Source organism: Sorex araneus, chromosome 2, assembly GCF_027595985.1.
Source record: "Sorex araneus isolate mSorAra2 chromosome 2, mSorAra2.pri, whole genome shotgun sequence".
NCBI lineage: Eukaryota > Metazoa > Chordata > Mammalia > Eulipotyphla > Soricidae > Sorex > Sorex araneus.
In genome coordinates this window covers 69,474,648-69,493,949 of record NC_073303.1, presented here as the reverse complement: position 1 = coordinate 69,493,949, position 19,302 = coordinate 69,474,648, and the positions used below count along the sequence as shown (strand labels likewise).

Below are 19,302 nucleotides of genomic sequence, written 5' to 3'. Positions count from 1 at the left end.
TACAGCAAATAAGAGAAAACGACATAGTGGAAGCATTCAACCTGTCTCCTTTCTCTCATTGCCCCCTTCAGTACAAAGAGTTGAGTTACTATTGTGAGTAGAAGTTTTTGAGGTAAATATGGGATGGTGTTCTTATTTTTTCCCGAAACAAAGCTACTGCTAATGTCATTTTGAAATGATTGGCACAGCTGCCGCTTTGGAATAAGGACTAAGAGAAAAAGCATGCAGAAATATTCATGTGTAGCATAAAATTAAGCAAGAAAACTTAGTGGAAAGAAGATTTGCTTTCAGCCTGGCTCCAGCATCTGGTCTCCTTCCCCCCTTCGTAGATAGTCTCACTGGGGAAGCTACGTGGACACGACCACAGAAACGGACTGCAGGTATCACTTGCAGTTGAAAGGCCACCACTGCCTGGTCAACAACCAATGGGTCCCAATTAAGAAGAATCACTCCCACATGCTCCCACATGTGGAAGAAAACACTGGCATTTCTCTGAAAAGTCTTGCATATATTTTGGAATAAATGATTACAGTAAATAAAAACAGCAGAAGAATAAGGGTTAAACTATGTGAGAAAAACTGTCACTGTCACCCATGGCTCATCGATTTGCTCGAGTGGGCACCAGTAACATCTCCATTGTGAGATTTGTTGTTACTGTTTTTGGCATATTGAATATGCCACAGGTAGCTTGCCAGGCTCTGCCGTGCAGGCAAGATACTCTCAGTAGCTTGCCAGGCTTTCCGAGGGGAGCAGAGGAATCGAACCCAGGTCGTCCGTGTGCAAGGCAAATGCCCTACCGTTGTGCTATCACTCCAGAAATAAACAGTGATAATTTTTATAACTTTGAAGGGAGGATAAATTCAAAGACCATTAGAAATGAAAAAGGCACTGGAGCGGTAGCATAGAGGGTAGGGCGTTTGCCTTCCACTCATCCCACCCCGGTTTGATTCCCAGCATCCCATATGGTCCCCTGAGCAGTGCCAGGAATAATTCCTGAGTGCAGAGCCAGGAGTAACCCCTGTGCATTGCCAGGTGTGACCAAAAAAGCGAAAAAGGAAGGAAGGAAGGAAGGAAGGAAGGAAGGAAGGAAGGAAGGAAGGAAGGAAGGAAGGAAGGAAGGAAGGAAGGAAGGAAGGAAGGAAGGAAGGAAGGAAGGAAGGAAGGAAGGAAGGAAGGAAGGGAGGGAGGGAAGAAGGAAGGAAGGGAGGGAGGAAGGGAGGGAGGAAGGAAGGGAGGGAGGGAGGAAGGAAGGAAGGAAGGAAGGAAGGAAGGAAGGAAGGAAGGAAGGAAGGAAGGAAGGAAGGAAGGAAGGAAGGAAGGAAGGAAGGAAGAAAAGAAAGAAATGAAAACAAATTTGATTTTCTGTTTTTAGGAAGATACAAGTCAGTCTTTTTTTTGGGGGGGGAGGGTCACACCTGGCAATGCACAGGAGTCATTCCTGGCTCATGCACTCAGGAATTTCACTGGCGGTGCTCAAGGGACCATATGGGATGTTGGGATTCGAACCCGGGTCGGCCGCATGCAAGACAATCGCCCTACCCGCTGTGCTATCACTCCAGCCCCGATACAAGTTAATCTTAAGAACATGGATCAGTACCATCAGATATTCCTGAAGCAACCTTTAACACATTTCTAGATCTGAGATGCTTTGTCCTGCTCTATTATTTGGCAACGTTTTTGAAATTGTGAACATATTTCAAAGCACTTCTTTTTTTATGAGCAGTACTATGCTGGATAAATCTGGGGAAAATAAAAGAAAATTTAAAACCAACTTTGTAACTTCAATGAGTACTAACAAGTTGGGTATTTTTTTAATATATGCAACTTACAACACCAGATTCAAATTCATATTTATCTATGCAACTCAAATATATAATTCTATCTTTGCCTTCAGTTTTTAGTTGGGAATGTTTATGACCAAGTCATATGGTAATTGTTGTCACAAGTAAAATAAAGCACATAGCTTATCCCAATCTCACACAGACTGTGATACTAACATGCAGTCCTTCTCATACCTTGAGAGAATGTCATGAATTTAAAAAGTTCCAGATGGCTTCCCTACAGCTTATATTTTATGCATCACTTATTCTGCCTAAAATTCCAAGATTTAAAAAAAAATTTGCAAGACAAAAGTATAAGAAGTATTTTCTTTAAATTGGAAAAAAAGTATTTAAATATGAAAAGTATTTTCCTTTATTGAAAAATGCCATGGCTTAAAATAATTTCTTTTTAAGAAGGTGAGAATGTGGGTCACTCTCAGGTGCCACATATGGTCCCCTGAGCCCTGCCAGGAGTGACCTCTGAACACAGCTGGTTGTGGCCCCCAAAAAAAGCAAAACCAAATAATGGTAAGAATATAACTCACTACATGCAAGCTTCTGGTGTATGTGACTCCAGACTCAATTCATAGCACCACAAAAGAACATAGAAAAAAAATTCAAATTTTACTAAACCTTTATAGTCATAAGCTTCCAAGACATAGAAATTAAAAGTACTGATGAGGGGCTGGAGGAATAGCACAGCGGGTAGGGCGTTTGCCTTGCACGCGGCAGACCCAGGTTCAAATCCCAGCATCCCATATGGTCCCCTGAGCACCGCCAGAGGTGATTCCTGAGTGCAGAGCCAGGATTAACCCCTGTGCATTGCCAGGTGTGACCCAAAAAAGAAAAATAAAAAAGAAAGAAGGTGATTAGATTTGATTCCTTCGTCGCTAAAAATATATATTATTAAATAATTTAGAAAATGTTAGTAGTTCCTTGGAAGTCCAAAATGTTATGGCTGTGGTGACCATTTGCATTAGACAAAAATGGAAGCTGATCCATTTAAACATACCTGTAGTAATGAACTTAAATCAAGTTTTTTGAGAAATGGTGCTCATCAATTCATGAAAGCAGGAATGCAAAATGCAATAACCAAAACTAGCTAGTTAAAACATTCTCAGTATGTTTTCTTGAGGTGTGAATAATTCTCCTGATCTCTCAGTTATTGTTATTGTTTGTTATACTACAGGTTAAATGTGTAGCGAAGTGTACCTATAAAAGAACACATTAATTGTTTACATCTTTCCTGGCTTTTTGTGTTAACTATAAATTTCAATATTTATTTTAATACCTTTATCTTAGCAGCCTTTGTTTTAATTACATACAACTTAATTTATATTAAGGTAATTTACCTAACAGGAGCAATAGCACAGTGGGTAGGGCGTTTGCCTCGAATGAGGCTGACCTGGGTTCGATTCCTCCGTCCCTCTTGGAGGCGTGGCAAGCTACCAGTGGCATATTCCATATGCCAAAAGCAGTAACAACAAGTCTCACAATGGAGATGTTACTGGTGCCCACTCGAGCAAATCAATGAACAATGGGATAACAGTGACAGTGACAGTGAAGGTAATTTATACATGGTAATTTATATATTTGGCAGTAAAATATAATAACAAATCTATATTTGTCATAGCATAAGAAAAAAATTCGTTGATGCCATTAAAATTTACCAAGTCTTAAAAGGACTCTAATTTCAAAATATCCAGAGAAACAAAAAAGATTTTTAAAAAAAATTTATAAAACTACTCCTGCATGAAATTATTATTTTTTATCGTTTGATCTTAAATATTTTATATTTTAATCTTAATTAGAATGGTAGAATGACAAAAATGACTGTGAAATGTTATGGCCTCAGACACATTACTTGTTTTGAACATTGCTTTTCATTTCTTGCAGAAAATTACACTAATTAAAATTCTAGCATATGAGCTGATGAATCCAATTTTAGAAAATGAGTCCATAAAATAGCTTAAGGAAATAACCTTCATATTCCAAAACAAAAGCAATTTTCATGGCATGTCTAGGTTAACCTGAAGGGTTTCTTTCGTGCTGTTTAGTTTCCTTGAAAATAGCTGCTGAAGATAACCATGCTGTGAAGTTATATTAGGATGCTTCACATTTATTTGAAAGACCTCCTATTATTCTCACATATATTCCCCAAAGATTCTAACAAATAATACTACTACAATACCATGACAGTGTCTATATATCCTGTTTTCTTAAATCTACATATTATTTAACATATAAACATAAAATTTGTCTGAATACATAAGGATGACTACCAAAGCCACAAGACTTATTTTTATTTAGGGGAGATATCCTGAATGCTCAACTTTATTTCACTGCACCAGTTATATAAGCATATAATGCAGTTTTTTCAATGGATGACAAACACTGTTATAAATGAATTTTGATCATCCAAATTTTATGATGCTACTGAATAAATGTTGCATGCTTTTTACAATATTTTATTGAGTGAAACTGAAATTCTCCTTTGATTTTTTAGAAGCAATCAAAATGTTATTCCTATTTGAGGCTTTCAGGACCTTTGGTTAAAATATTTGTTTTATTAGTTATATGCCATACATTTCCTCAGTTATTTGGAAGATTTGCTCTAAGTATAGTTTACGTATAACCCATGTAAGGATTCTACTCAAATTAAACCTGATATGTCATTTGGAAATAATACCAAGTTAAAATGCTTCTTTCATTCACCATTGATGATAGTAGCTATTATAAGTAGAATTGATTTTTCTGAGATCCACCCAGAAACAACAAATAGTTATTTGAACATGCTGAACCCTTACCCATGCCAATGGAAGTAGTGGTTTATGTTCCTCTTTTAAAAATATGATTTGAATAAATTTTAGATTAACAATCTTTTTTAAGAATTAAATCACAATATAATTGTAGGGCTCCTCACATGAAATGCTGCAGAGATCCTGTTCAATTCTACTCTGATTCTCTTTGTTATTTATATAAAGTAGCATATTCCATCATATGAAGATAAGCAATCCCAACTCATATTTCATTTAAAATTTTTGTATCTATGTTCTCAGTATCTAAAACACTGGTCTATTCAAGGTGAAATCAATCTGATAAAGCCAGAATCTTACTTAATCTTACTTTTCTTTCTATTTTTAATTTGCAATACATGTTTGCATTTTCAATTTCAGAAAGCCCCATCTTTTCACTGAAAAAAAAATGCATCACATATGCAGTCATTGGTCACTTTATTCAATTCAAAAACACTAGGTAAAGCCAGACTAAATTCTAAAATACCTATGGAATAAAAACCATGTTTTCTTTCCAGAGAAAACGAGCAATAAAGTAAAGTAGGGAAATAGTAAACTTATCATTGGTGACTGAGACTTACTTAAATTCTAGAAATTAACCCTATAAATGTAATAATCATTCTGCACAGAAAGTACTGCTAATTTTGCTGAATTATGAGTAAGTACATGGCCAGAGGGATAGTACAGAAGGTAAGGCACTTGCCTTGCCAATGGGCAGTCCTAGCTTGACCCCTGGCACCACATTGGACTCCCCACCACTCCAGTGCTGCCAGGGATCCCTTCTGAACACAGAGCCAGAAATAGTCCCTGAGCACCACAGGGTGTGGCCCAATCCCTTTCCTCTCGAGAAAAAATAAAGAATGAGTATAACGTTTGATTTTTTTTCCATTCTTCTTCCCAAAAATGAATATGGAACGTGGGGCGGAGGAGGTGGAGACAGGTCAGGTGGTAGAACACACGTCCACCATATGAGTGATTCGGAGTGTGAGTCCCCAGTGTGGCATGCCCTTCCTCCAGTACGACTGGATATGTGACCCTGCTATGTTGTGCATTGCTGGGTCTAATCGCTGAACCACCTAGCCCCAAGTTTCCCAAGCTCCACTAGATGTAGCCAAGTAACAAAAACTGTAAAAGATCTAAGTGCCAACTGAGTCATTTGGGAGACAGAACTCAAGAAACATCACGAAAGTCTCAGCTGACAGTGCCGGCTTCAGAGACTGCAGGGGAGTGAAAAGGAGTCTTTTTAAAATTTATTATTATTTATTATTATTAAGGTAACATGACTACAATCATGTTAATGTTTATGCTTTTGGTGTACAAGGCTACACCTCCACTGTGATCAAAGGGCTACACACACACACACATACACACACACATGTATAAGCACACGCACACAGTAACCTCTATTCTATTATCAGAGCCCAAGATTTTGTTTTCCTTGGACACTGTCCATTCCCCTGCTTTTTTCTTTATATACCACATATTCGTGAGATCATGTGGTTTTCATCCTTCAAGAGAAGTCATTTTACTTAGAACTTTCAGAGGAATGATGTGCTGGCTTTGTAACATTAAAGTCTCAACCAATCTAGCTATCATCTTGGAATTATTCCTACTGAAGAAAAAGTAATAATATAGGGAACTTGAGAAAAAAAATTACCAGTCTTCAGAATTAACTTGATGATAGTACCTTGAAACAGAATACAGTATTTTCATTACTCCTGTAAACTGCAGTATCTTTGGATCCTACGTGGGACTGTAAAAATTGCTTTTATCAGGGGGAAGGAAAAAAAAGACAAGGTCCTAAGCAGTATAGGATTTATTCTCATTAAACTCAGCAACAGTTTTAAAGGAATCAAGAGTATGGTGAGGTCCCAGGTTGGTACAATTTACTGCTCTTATTACAATTTTGATCACAGGGGCTGATTCATGTCATCTAATTCCTTTTCCTTGTCATAATTGCTTTGCCAAGAATCAATCACATTGACGTTTAAAAGCCTCATATATTTCTGTAAAACCCAATGATGGGTGATATAGCCTTGACCTTCTTAAATGTCCCTTTATTTGATTTGATATCCATTCCTACAGAAAAAGTATGCTGCTTTGCTGATCAAAATATTAATCTTTAAAATTTCCCTGGTCATTTAGCTTAGGAGGTCATAATTCTCGGGAGGAATGGTGAGTAGAATGAATGTATACTGACTGAATCCATTTTAATACCATACCAATTAGCATTACATCATCTTAGCAAAAATATCTAGAACATTATCTCATGTGAGTGATTTTCTGAGCTGTTAAAATAGATCTTTAAACCTGAGAGTTAGCCTTCATTTAATTATTGAATTTTTAATTTCTTATTCATCACAAAAAGTTTTTTTTAAGGTCCAAGTTTAAACCAGTGTAGTATGCAAGTATTTCAAGTAGAAATATGTTGGTTTTGTTTCATCTTACAAGGAGAAAATCACTATGTGAGGCTTCTTGATGAGATCACTGACTAAACTTTTAGAAAAGTGTCTGACCTCAGTCTCAGAACCCCAAAGCAATCCAGATCAACCCCCAGCCCCGAGACACACACTCGCACTTATTCAATAAAGTGTGATATAGTTGGAATAAAGCTAAGAAGAACATGAGAGGGTTAACTCATAGGGGAAAAGAAGCCCTTTTTAAGGGCTAAAGAGCAGCTAATTTCCTCCTACGGTAAGACAACAATGGAAGGAAAAGGGATAGCAGTGAACAAGTATGAGATTCAGTTTAATAATTGTGATTCTAAGTCTCAAGTCTCTTACAAACCACTTAGCAGAATGCCCTATTTCTCCCTTCTCTAAAGTCCATTTAAATCCTGACACCAGCTGTAAGAACCACCACCCAAGGTCCACAGCAATTGCCCTCAATTTCCTAGGTCTTAAAAATGCCCCTATTTGAGAATGACAGGTTTTCTCTCCCTAAAAAAAAAAAAATCAGTGCTGTCAGCCAATATTTGCACAACTTGGCATGCTCCAAGTAAGGAAATTTTTCAATGAAATCTCAGAAACTAATACAAATCTAGGAGCTGTAAAAGAAAAAAAATCAATAATAAATACAGAGGACCTTTATTCCTGCATTCTTTATATTGTCTTTTTTTTTCTTTGTTTTCTGCCCAAGTCTTTCAAATGAGGAAATTTGGGCTGTGTGCAGTTGAATATTGGGGCTGGAAAGTTAAGGCACTTGTGGCTGACCCGTTCCATCCCCAGAACCATGAAGAAAGGAGAGGAGAGGAAATGCGAACTAACCCGCAAGTCAGCCACCTGGCCCTCTGAGGGACTGTGTTGTTATGTGCATTAAGAAAATTGATGGGGCTGGAGTGATAGCACAGCGGGTAGGGCGTTTGCCTTGCACGCGGCCAACCCGGGTTCGAATCCCAGCATCCCGTATGGTCCCCTGAGCACCACCAGGGGTAATTCCTGAGTGCATGAGCCAGGAATGACCCCTGTGCTTTGCTGGGTGTGACCCCCCCAAAAAAAAAGGGAAAAAAAAGAAAATTGATGTACCAGAACAATAACAAATAACCCACTCAGATTACAAGACTTGTCTCCCAAAGTACATTGACAACATTTCCAAAATATCCATTACTGTCTTTTCCTTGTAAATGGGAATTCCAATAAATAATACTAATTTTCTAAATTTAGCATTAGCCAAAACTGAAGGCTTAAGGGTACAGTGGGCAAAGGGCTTGCTTTCCACATGGTCCCTCACGTCCCTCCAGGAGTGATCCCTGAGTGCAAAGTCAGGAGTAAGCCCTGTGTATCATTAGGTGTGCCCCAAAAAGGAAAGAAAAAAAGGAAAACACTGTCTTGAGATACTAGTGATCAAAAATACTTATCAATTGAAAGACTGCTTTAAAGTCAATGAGTAAGATTTCCAGCAATATTTATTAACTGTTTTCTGTTCCATACAAAACTATGCTGTGAATATTTCACAGATGAGTAAAGTACTTCAACATACATCTTTTACCTTAGAAAACAGGAAAAGGCCTATCAAAACCCAGTGTATGACCCTAAGCAGTAAATAATCAAGTGTAACAGTATATAATCAAGATTATAAAGTACAACCAGTGGAAAGATTGATGTGGGTAATAAGAACATATTAAGAACAGAACACAGAGGAGAAAGGGTAAGAGTTGTGCTTCAAATTTAGTAAGGATTTGAACACTCGAGAAATGGCAGAGGGGATAGAGCACTTCCTTACACATAGGTGACTGGTGATATCTTCCGCATCTCGTAATGTCCCCTGAGCACTGCCAGGGCCAGGAGTCGGCCCTGAGCACAACTGGATGTAGCCACAAAAGAAACAAGCAAATCACCAAAATTTTTTTTAAATGGTAGGATTTAGACCAGAGAAGAGGATTAGAAAGGGCAATACTACCCGTAGGAGAGTTGGGATATGGCACCTAGAAGAGACAAAGCTTAATTAAGCTTAGTTTAATTAAAAAGGAACCAATCACGATTTCTTCAAAGGCATGGTTGCAACTGGTATTAATAACCTTGTTTTCAAGATTATGACCAACTATATCAAGGAGAAACTTCAATGGCTACTACTGAATAGGTCATTGTCATTGATTTTTTTTAAAGAAGAAAGTAAGGACTATTACAGAAATAATTCAGAGATTAATAAGTGTTTCTTTTTTGTTTCCTGAACCACTTAGGGTTGGAAAGAACAATTATCACACATTGTCAATTTTCATACACCCCTTTCTTCATTAGATCAAATATAATTACAGTGCAAGCAGTGACAGTATTGAAAATTATTATTAAATCCAAAAAAAGAAAATGAGGCCAGAGATGAGGAATGTTCTCTGCAGCAGGAAGATACGGGGAGATTTTACAGGGCTAACAGCTCTTGCCTTGCACACTGCTGATCCCAAATTTGATTCCTGGTACCACATATTATCCCCCAAGCATTACCAGGAGTGATCCCTGAGCACAGACAGTTATGTCCCGGCGCCAGCCCCAAAAGATAACATATTCCATTTTTTTAGGAATAAAATAGTTATATTTAGAAAGTCCGAGAGGAGATAAAAGAAAAAGAAGGAAGAAGAAAGTAAAAGGAAAAAATTAAACACCCCAAGTATTGATGTGGGCAATTCCAAAAAAGGAATGAAAAATGCACATTTGGGGGTTCTCATCTAAGGGGTTTTTGTTTTGTTTTTGCTGGACTAGAGGGTGCTCAGGACCTAGTCCCAGCTCAGTGCTTGAGGGTCATTCCATGTGGTTGTTCACGAGATCATGCAGTGCCAGGAATTGAAGCTGAGCTTCCTGGATGCACAGCACACATTCTAACTCGGTGAGAGAGCTCCGACACCTCTTCTACAGTTTTAAGGTTACTCTTCGAGATGGAAATTTTCTTCCTTTATATTTGCTTTTGGAGTGGTCTTGATGAATACAGCTCTTAACCTTTAACATGGGCTTCTTATATGGGTTTAGGTTTGCAAAATATTTTTAATATCATAATGCTTTCTTTCACACATAAAAAAATAAGTACCAGACTACAAAGCCTTACTCTTCTTGATATTAATTGATTCATATAATGTCATATTTTGAAACACAACATGTTTCTGGATGAAACTGATTCACATTGAACTATTGTGTAAATGTATTTGGATATTTATAAGAAACATGGTTTTGAGAGACAAATAAGACCCCAAAAAACTAAGGTTTCAGTTTTCTAATATTCTGATAAAAATATAAGTGTGTGTTAACTGGACTACTGTAGCACAAGGTAAATTGTGTTGCTTATCCTAAGGAAATAAGGGAAGTGTGAAGGTAGATTCCTTTAGAAAGACTAAGCTGAATCATATGTTATATGTCTGTATTTCATCTTTGCATGTGGTTCAACGTATGCAAATATATCAAAGCCTTTTTACATGGAGAACTTTATCTTGAAAGCAGACTTAGAAGGCCACTGGCATTGGTGACATAGATTCATTTTATGCTTTGTTTTGTTTTAGGGACACATCTGGTAGTGTGCAAGGCTTACTCCTGGCTTTGTGCTCAGGGATCACTCCTGGTAGTGTTCAGGGACCGTAGTTAGCGCCAGAGATCAAGCCAAGGTCAGCTGTGTGCAGGACAACCTTAACCCCTATACTATATCTCAGATCCCTGAGATTTTGCTTTTTTTTTCTTTTTTTGCATTTTGGGTCACACCCAGCAATGCACAGGGGTTACTCCTGGCTCTGCACTCAGGAATTACTCCTGGCATGCTCGGGGGACCATATAGGATACTGAGAATCAAACCCGGGTCAGCTGCGTGCAGGGCAAATACCCTACCCACTATGCTATCCCTCCAGCCCGAATTTTCTTCATTTTTTCCAGAGATTTCAGTTTATCTCTAGTGCCATCTGACAGGCTTCTATGGGTAAATTTTATTTACAAAATTAATGGTATGATAGGTGGGCAGGTGACTATTTTCATAGAACCTCCTTAATTAAACAGTCTATAGCATTAAAGCATTGGATCTTTGAGTTGATTTCCCATCCATAAAGCCTAAATGAATCTTCAGGGAATTCCTTGTCTTCCCGAGGCCCTTAGATCGCTGTAATGATCAAAGGACCCTGCCAAGAGGCAGATGCTACCAAGGAGGTTCATTATGTGGTTCCATCGCCATCTGTTTATACTCTCTAGCTCAGAGTTCATGTTTAACATCTATCACTTCCTTCGATTTTCCTTAATTGATTGGTCTCACTAACTAATCAACAAAAGTGAGAAGATGTTGCCTCCCTGTTTCCATCTGGTCATCACCGGTCCCGATGATAACCGATTAGATGCTTTCCAACATTACCTTCTCAGGAGGACTCCGAGAGGAGGAAGGGGAAATGAGATGGGAAGGGAAGTGAAGAGGAAAAGAAGTCATTGTGTGAAATCTTGTAGACGTTTGGCAAGGTGGGCCCCCAAACTGAGGAATGCATCAGGGAAATGATCTCCTCACAAGGCGTTTGATCCAGGCTTTGGGTGGATGGGGAAGGAGGGAGAGATAAGTCTTTTCTTATTAAGAGAAAGCAGCAAGCAGTGCCCTGCTGGGTGAATCTGCACAACTATCCCGGTGAATTCTCTGCCCCTCTGCAAGTGAATGTGCTGTGTCCATTCTGACTAAATCAGCCGGGAGGATGCTTCCAGCATCTGTACCGTAATTCTGCACGCACCTGTATGAGAATGGGCCTCTCTTGCCGCCACTGTAGTCTGTTTCTGCTGCCTCGGTGTCTCTGCTTAATCTTCCTCCTATTCTGCTGGAGGAAGATTCTTTTTTTCTTTAACTCCCTTTCTATCACTTCTCATCTACCTGATCTCATATGTTTATGCCCTGGGTAAAGCTAGAGACGCACCCCCAGAGTTCTGTTTTGATCTTTTTATTCATTTGGTAGTTTTGCGATGCACGGGGGTTACTCCTGGCTCTGCACTCAGGAATTACTCCTGGCGGTGCTCAGGGGACCATATGGGATGCTGGGAATTGAGCCCAGGTCAGACGCGTGCAAAGCAAACGCCCTACCCGCTGTGCTATCACTCCAGTCCCTCATTTGTGTTTTGTGAAAGAGCAAATCCGTGCCTCTAGCACTCGTCTTCCCGCGGAGACTCTAATTATGATTCACGGGAACAAGAAGCAGGGAGTGAGATTCAGAAAATGACAGACACTGACCTCTCATCATTTCTTTCAGCCTACAAGGAAAAAATGAAGGAGCTGTCCATGCTCTCGCTGATCTGCTCTTGCTTCTACCCAGAACCTCGCAACATCAACATCTACACTTACGATGGTGAGTTGTTTGCAACACAACAGCTCCTGCTTCCCGGCTGGGTGGAAAAGCTGGCATGTCATTGCGTCTCGCAGTTCCTGATAGAATTTAATCAATAATTTGTAGATCTTACTCTCGACTTAACTGTGTCGAGCTATTAAATTTTATTGCTTTTCTATTGCTCCAAAGTAGTTTGGGTTGGATGCTACTTGCAGCTCGTCAATGCCTCTTAAGAAAGAAGCCTCAACAGGCATTTGTGGCGACAGCCAGGGTTTTGAGATCCGTGGCTTTTCTTCGCAAAAGGATAGGATACGCTAAGCTGCAGCTGCAGCAGACCGTAAATTCGACAGAAAATGCTTTATAGTTCAAAAACTCAGGAGAGAAAACCAAGAGTTCATCCTTGTTTATATTTTAATGTCATCTTTGCAAAGTTCCGATGTTTACAGTTTTGCACACCAGGAAGGACTGCAGACCAATAATAAACCCAACTTATGACCAAGGCCCCAGACAAAGGGAATTTTTAAAGAAAAGCCTAATGAGTTGGCCTGGCAGAGCAATGCTGTAGGCTCCTTTTATCCTCATGCTTTGAGAGGTTGGTCTCCTCCCGGTCTCTGCTTTGCTCTGCATCACCTCAGACAATTTATTTCGATTCTCTTGAGCCTTAGTTAACCCTGGGGCTTCCTCCCAGACAAAATTTGAGGTTTGATTGATCTAATGCAAGTCAGGTAGCAAGCAAGCCTGGCCCCTTGGACATTCTCAAAAATGATCACTATCCTCATCAATAATATCCTCTTAATTTCTGTCAACTCAATACAAATCTTCGTTTCAGTTATATATGATAAAGACATTCACATGTGTTCCGTTATATATGTTGAAGACATTCACATGTGTCCACATGTGAAGACAAAGGAGCCTGTGGCAGTCAACACTTTCTGTGCCTTTAAAGCCCACTTCAGGATTATTTCCTTTCCAAAGTCATTATTTTATCTTGAAGCAAGCATCATAATTGTGAATAGACTGTTTAGTAAGGAAATGTCCTTCATGGATGGTTTCCATTTCTAACCAAAACCCTCATCAGAATTCAAGTCCAATTCTATTTTGGTTAAAGCACTCAGAAAATGAACTAGATGGGATCTTTAATCTGCTTGATGCAGCTATGATTAATGCAGCAATGTTTCTTCCACAATTCTAATACTGCATTCTGTGTCATCACTAAGGATCCAAAAATTAATATGACAAGGCCTAATCTCCCAGAAACATAGCGTGGAGTAGAAGAGAATGACAATATACAAATAACGACAATATATAAATGACAATATACAATATACAAATAATAAAAATAATCAGTAAGTTGAAGTGTGGATGCTTGCTAAGATCAAGTTCATACAAAGTGCAGTTATAGGACTGGGAAGACAATGGCCACTTCTTGTTTAGGGATTGAACAGGGAAAAGAAGGAAATTAGAAGTTTTGTATAAGCTGTCATGGAAGCTGAATGGAGACAATTCAATATTGCTTATAAAAGACTTCTAAAAGAACTGGTTGGGAATTTCAAATTTTCAAAGTCTTTAACTCTGACTTGGATTTTATATTGGGAAATAATTACTAGCAAAATTTTAAACATTATTAAGAATCATTGTTTCTATTTATAAACACTAAGTACCATGCCTGTGTTTTACATTTAGCATCCTTTGTTAGTTTTTGAAACAAATTTTCCTAACAGTTTTGCTGAGGTATAATTGACAGTTCAGACAGTACATATTTAAAGTATATAACTTGACAAATTTAGGCAAGTTGTTTATCTTTTACTTGTTACAATAATCTTATGAGAAATATGCTCTTCTTATCTCATCTTTTAGATGAATTAATGAAAACTTAATTAACAAATTTGAAATTAATTAACTGTATCAGTTTAGTAAACTGTAACTTTAATCAGTAATTAATAAATTACCAGTTTTGCACAGTCAATGAGAAGGATTTGTTATTTGGATGTAAACATATGCAGTTCTGCTTACAGAGTCACAGACCTGATCTGTTTAAAAGCCCATAGCACTGCACTGTAGCATTGTCGTCCCATTGTTCATCAATTTGCTCGAGCGGGCACCAGTAACGTCTCCATTGTGAGTTGTTGTTACTGTTCTTGGCGAATCAAATATGCATTGGGTACCCTGCCAAGCTTTGCCATGCGGGTGAGATACTCTTGATAGCTTGTCGGGCTCTCTGAGAGGGACAGAGGAATCAAACCCGGGTCGACTATGTGCAAGGCAAACGCCCTACCCGATATCACTCCAGTCCTTAAAAGCCCATCATCTTATCAAATAAGCTATTTCTGCTTGCTCATGTTCCTTTCCATAGGTTTATAGAAGCTTTGTGAAACTTTTCTTAAGCTTTTTTCATTCTAGAGGAGACCATATTATTTCTTGAACACATATCTCTCCCTCTTTCTCTTCCCTCACAGTTCTCAAAGTAAATGTCTTTAAATAAAACTATTTGCTTCAGTAAAAAAAATCATGATTTAAATATTATAATCTAAAACCCACTCTATATTTTAAAAACTGTTCTTAAGTCTAAATATAAATTTTGATGGCAGAAAATTTTAGACATTTCGATATCTGTGAAAAAGTCACAGCATTTTCACTACATTTCTTGAATCAATTTTGCCTATATTGTCTCCCATCATTTAAGGGTCTGAGGTAATTTCCTATTGTTACCTTGGATCTTATATGACCTCAAAGTGCACTAACAAGCCTGCTAAAAGAGCATAAAATGAAGCATAATAGTCACATCTAGAGGACTAATATTCTCTCTCTCTTCTATTTGCACTAGCCAGTACATGCCTAAAAATACCACAAAACTGGTGGTCAGATATAAAGAATTTTATTAAGTTAGAAAACACTTTGAGGTCAGGGATTGGTAAAGATCCTATAATGTGACTCTAGAGCACTTTTAGGACATTTGGCTTGTGAAGGAATTTAAAGTGGGATTTTCAAACACAACAGACCCTTCCTAAATATGCCGACCGTTATTATACTTCTTTGAATATTTTGGAATTTCCCAACAAAACTATAGCTATTCTGTTAAAATACAGCAACAATTATACTAAATAAAGAGGTCTTACATGATTAAAATAAGTTAGAGCAAATAGTCGCATACATTATTTAATTCATATTTGCCAGAATGACATTTGCTAGAACTCGAATGTTTAAATGAGCTCAAACTTTATGAATATGTCTAACATTCTCAAAACCTTTATTTTTCAGATATGGAAGTAAAGCAGATCAACAAACGTGCCTCTGGCCAGGCTTTTGAGCTGATCTTAAAGCCACCATCTCCCATCTCTGAAGCTCCACGAACTTTAGCTTCTCCAAAGAAGAAAGATCTGTCCCTGGAGGAGATCCAGAAAAAACTGGAGGCTGCAGAGGAAAGAAGAAAGGTAACTTCCCACAGGCTCTCAGTGGCCTCTTCCCCCTCTCTTTTCCCTCCTCCTTCCTTCCCTCTCCTCCCATTCTTTCAGTCAGCCTCCCATTCTTCCCTCTTTTTCTCCCCCGCCTCCCTTTTTCCCTCCCTCCCTCCCTCCCTCCCTCCCTCCCTCTGCTTCTGACCCAGCAGGTTTCTGTACAGTTGCCCGTGAATGTATCACATGTACGTTTTCAATACCCGTAGAACCAGGTTAATAAAAGTAAAACTGCTGCTTTGGGGGTTAGCTAAAACCAGAGACCTCACACGCCAAGAGAACTTCAATGCCTTAGAGCATCCCGACCTACAACTTTTATTGTGAAATTCTTCTCATTCTAATCCATCATGCATAAACACTGCAAATAAGTATGTTTTCTTGGATAACAATTCTTGGGGAACAGGAATGAGATGTCTATCTCTCACGTCTTATCCTGTCCCCGGTGGGAGCTGCCTGTCTCCCAGCCTACCTTTGATGTTGGGCCATCCAAACCCTGGACGATCTCCAAGATCTGAACATCTTCCTACACCTTTGCCAGTGGGGAGGGGAGGTGCCAAGTGAAACTCCGTAACTCCAAGTCTGTGCTTAGGAATCAGGGGAACTTGTGGTGTCACTGATCCAAGTGGGGTTAGCTGAACGCAAGGCAAGTGCCTGAACCCTTGCTACTATCTCCCCTTTGCCTTGATGGCTTTATTCCCCCCCTTTTTTTATTAATCCTGCCTGTTAACCCGCTGTATCAAAAATGATCTCATATATTAAAAATTGATCCCCCTATTTCAAAAATGATATCATTTTTGTCAAATTCTTAATTGTTCAAAACCAGATGATTATGAAAAATCTTAGCGTATTAAAGCTGGAAAACAGTCATAAATCCTAAAGACTATGCACTGGGACAGAAATGAGACTAGATCTGGACCAGTTCTGTTACTGTGGAGTCTGACCCATCACTGTGCTCTTACCAACCCATGCAAAGCTATTTTTAGTTATTTGCTCCTACAGAGGCTTCCCACATACTTCATCATGAAATATTTGAAAATTCTGTCATATTAAGAACATACTTGTGTGCAATCTAATAAGTTGTATATAAAATTTGCTTATCATACTATAATAACCTTTAATTTGTTAAGATAGCATCTATAAAATGTTAGGCAGCACTTTAATACTTCTATGTTGAATAGTTACAAAGAGGATGAATTATAATCCCTTCTGAAGATAGTACTTTTTAACAGGAATGTAGAAACTCAGTGTATGTAAGCATGTAGATACATATATGATATAGGATACATACAGTAATCCCCTCTATATAAACATACACACAAAGTAGCAAATAACAAGAATCAAATATTGAAAGTCCTCAGACACAGATAACTAAAATAGTAGAAAGCATGTTGATTGAAAGCAGTTCAAGTTCTCACCCAAAAATTGGCAACTGTCGCTATCGCAACCACGCGACTTCATATCTCTTCATTCTCAGCTGTGGAAAACTAATTATCAAATGTCAGTAGGGCTGTTTTTTTGTGGGGGGAAACTCCAACAACAATAGTGAGTTTAGTGTTGAAATATGGAATGTAATCAAGGTAAAGAAAAGATGAAGTGAAATTTATCAGCTACGCAGGCGGGGGTAGGAGGTATACTGGGGTTTTTGGTGGTGGAATATGTGCACTGGTGAAGGGACGGGTATTCGAGCATTGTATAACTGAGACATAAGCCTGAGAACTTTGTAACTTTCCACATGGTGATTCAATAAAATAAATATTTTTTTAAAAAAAATTGGCAACTGATAGGTCATGGAAATAGGTCCTGGGTTGACACATAGATGCTGAGGCTTGATTAGAAGAGAAATCAGTGATAGCGCTGAAATTGAGGCTTGGAAAGGAAAATTCACCATAAAGCTTCAGGATGTTGCCAGTGCTCCCAGAAATGTATATAACTCAAAGGAAATTATGAACAGAAAAAGAAGTGCAGAGATGAATGGAATTTACTGAACAATCTTAAAAAGCTCCGTGACTTTATAAACCTAATTCTTATGAATCTCATAAAACTAATGATTAATTCTGGTAAGTAATGTCTTGTGGGGCTGGAACAATAGCATAGCGGGTAGGACATCTGCCTTGCATGTGGTCAACCCAGGTTCGAATCCCAGCATCCCATATGGTCCCCCGAGCACCGCCCGGAGTAATTCTTGAGTGCAGAGCCAGGAGTAACCACTGTGCATCGCCAGGTTTGATCCAAAAAGCAATAAATAAATAAATAAATAAATAATGTCTTGTACTCTGACAATAACATACACCAGTATTTAAACATCTACACCATTAAATTAAACTCGAAATTAGCCACGCAGATAAAAGATATTTGCATAAGTAACAATTCTGCATTGATAACCAAGAAAAATATTCTTTAGTTCCCTTTAAAATAACCATTCCTTCACATTCCTGGTATTACTTATTAAAATGTTCAAGACAAAAGCCATTATATAGATTATGTCTGGCAGTAGGGTTTTAATTAGAAGGAAATGCAATCCGTAACAAAAAGTGCCAACTTTTAAAAGTCATGATTTGATTTTATTCTCTCAGATTGTACTGACATAGAGGTCATTTTAAGAACTGGTCGTGTTCTTTTAAAAATATGTACTACATGCATATTTTCTCAGTAATTACCTTACCAAGAACACGCATCAAACCAAAATCCAAAGCAACAAGTTATGACAAAAAAGAGTGTGGACTTGGGGCTGGAGCGATAGCAAAGCGGGTACGGCAATTATCTAGCACACAGCCGACCTGGGTTCAATCCCCACATCCCATGTGGTCTCCCCAGCACCGCCAGGAGTAATTCCTGAGTGCAGAGCCAGGAGTAATCCCTGTGCATCGCCGGTTGTGACCCAAAAAGAAAAGGAAAAAAAAAAAAAAGAGTGTGGACTAAAAGGTCTTCTTTGAAGTGGCTGGACACCGCAACAGCTGGAGTCTGCAGGGGCAGTGCGGAAGTGTAGTTCCATCACTTTACCAGAAGAGGGAGAAGTGGATCTTAAATAAGAACAGTGCAAAGAGCCACACAATTCTGTTTTAAAAGCCACACAATTATGTTTTCCTTCTGCTTGGGTTTTTTGTTTGCTTGTTTGGGGGCCACGTCCAGCTGTGCTCAGCACTTACTCCTGACTCTGTGCTCAAAGGTCACTCCTGGTGGGTTTGGGTCCCTGTATGGGGTTGAACCCAGGAGGCTGCCTCATGTCAATCACTCTACCTGCTGTAGTATTTCTCAAGCCCCTGGCTACAATTCCTAGCTGTGAATGTTTAGTGTTATTATAACCACTAGTAGATCTTGACTAGATAACACAGATAAGGCTATCACGCCAGAAGACTTTACAGATAGGTACTTTCCAGATCATTTAGATTTTTTTTTAATTTTTATTGAATCACCATGAGATAGTTGCAAAGTTTTCATGATTAAGTTTCAGTCATACAGTGATCGAACACCCATCCCTC

General features: G+C 38.6%; 1 protein-coding gene across 1 annotated transcript in view; it reads left to right on the top strand.

The window, feature by feature from the left end:
• The window catches only part of STMN2 (stathmin 2), a 51,564-nt gene that overhangs the window by 14,245 nt on the left and 18,017 nt on the right, over positions 1–19,302 (top strand). The window contains exons 2-3 of the mRNA XM_004602375.3: positions 12,297–12,392; positions 15,630–15,802. Coding sequence (XP_004602432.1) covers positions 12,297–12,392; positions 15,630–15,802 — 269 coding nt within the window. The remainder of the gene's footprint in view (positions 1–12,296; positions 12,393–15,629; positions 15,803–19,302) is intronic.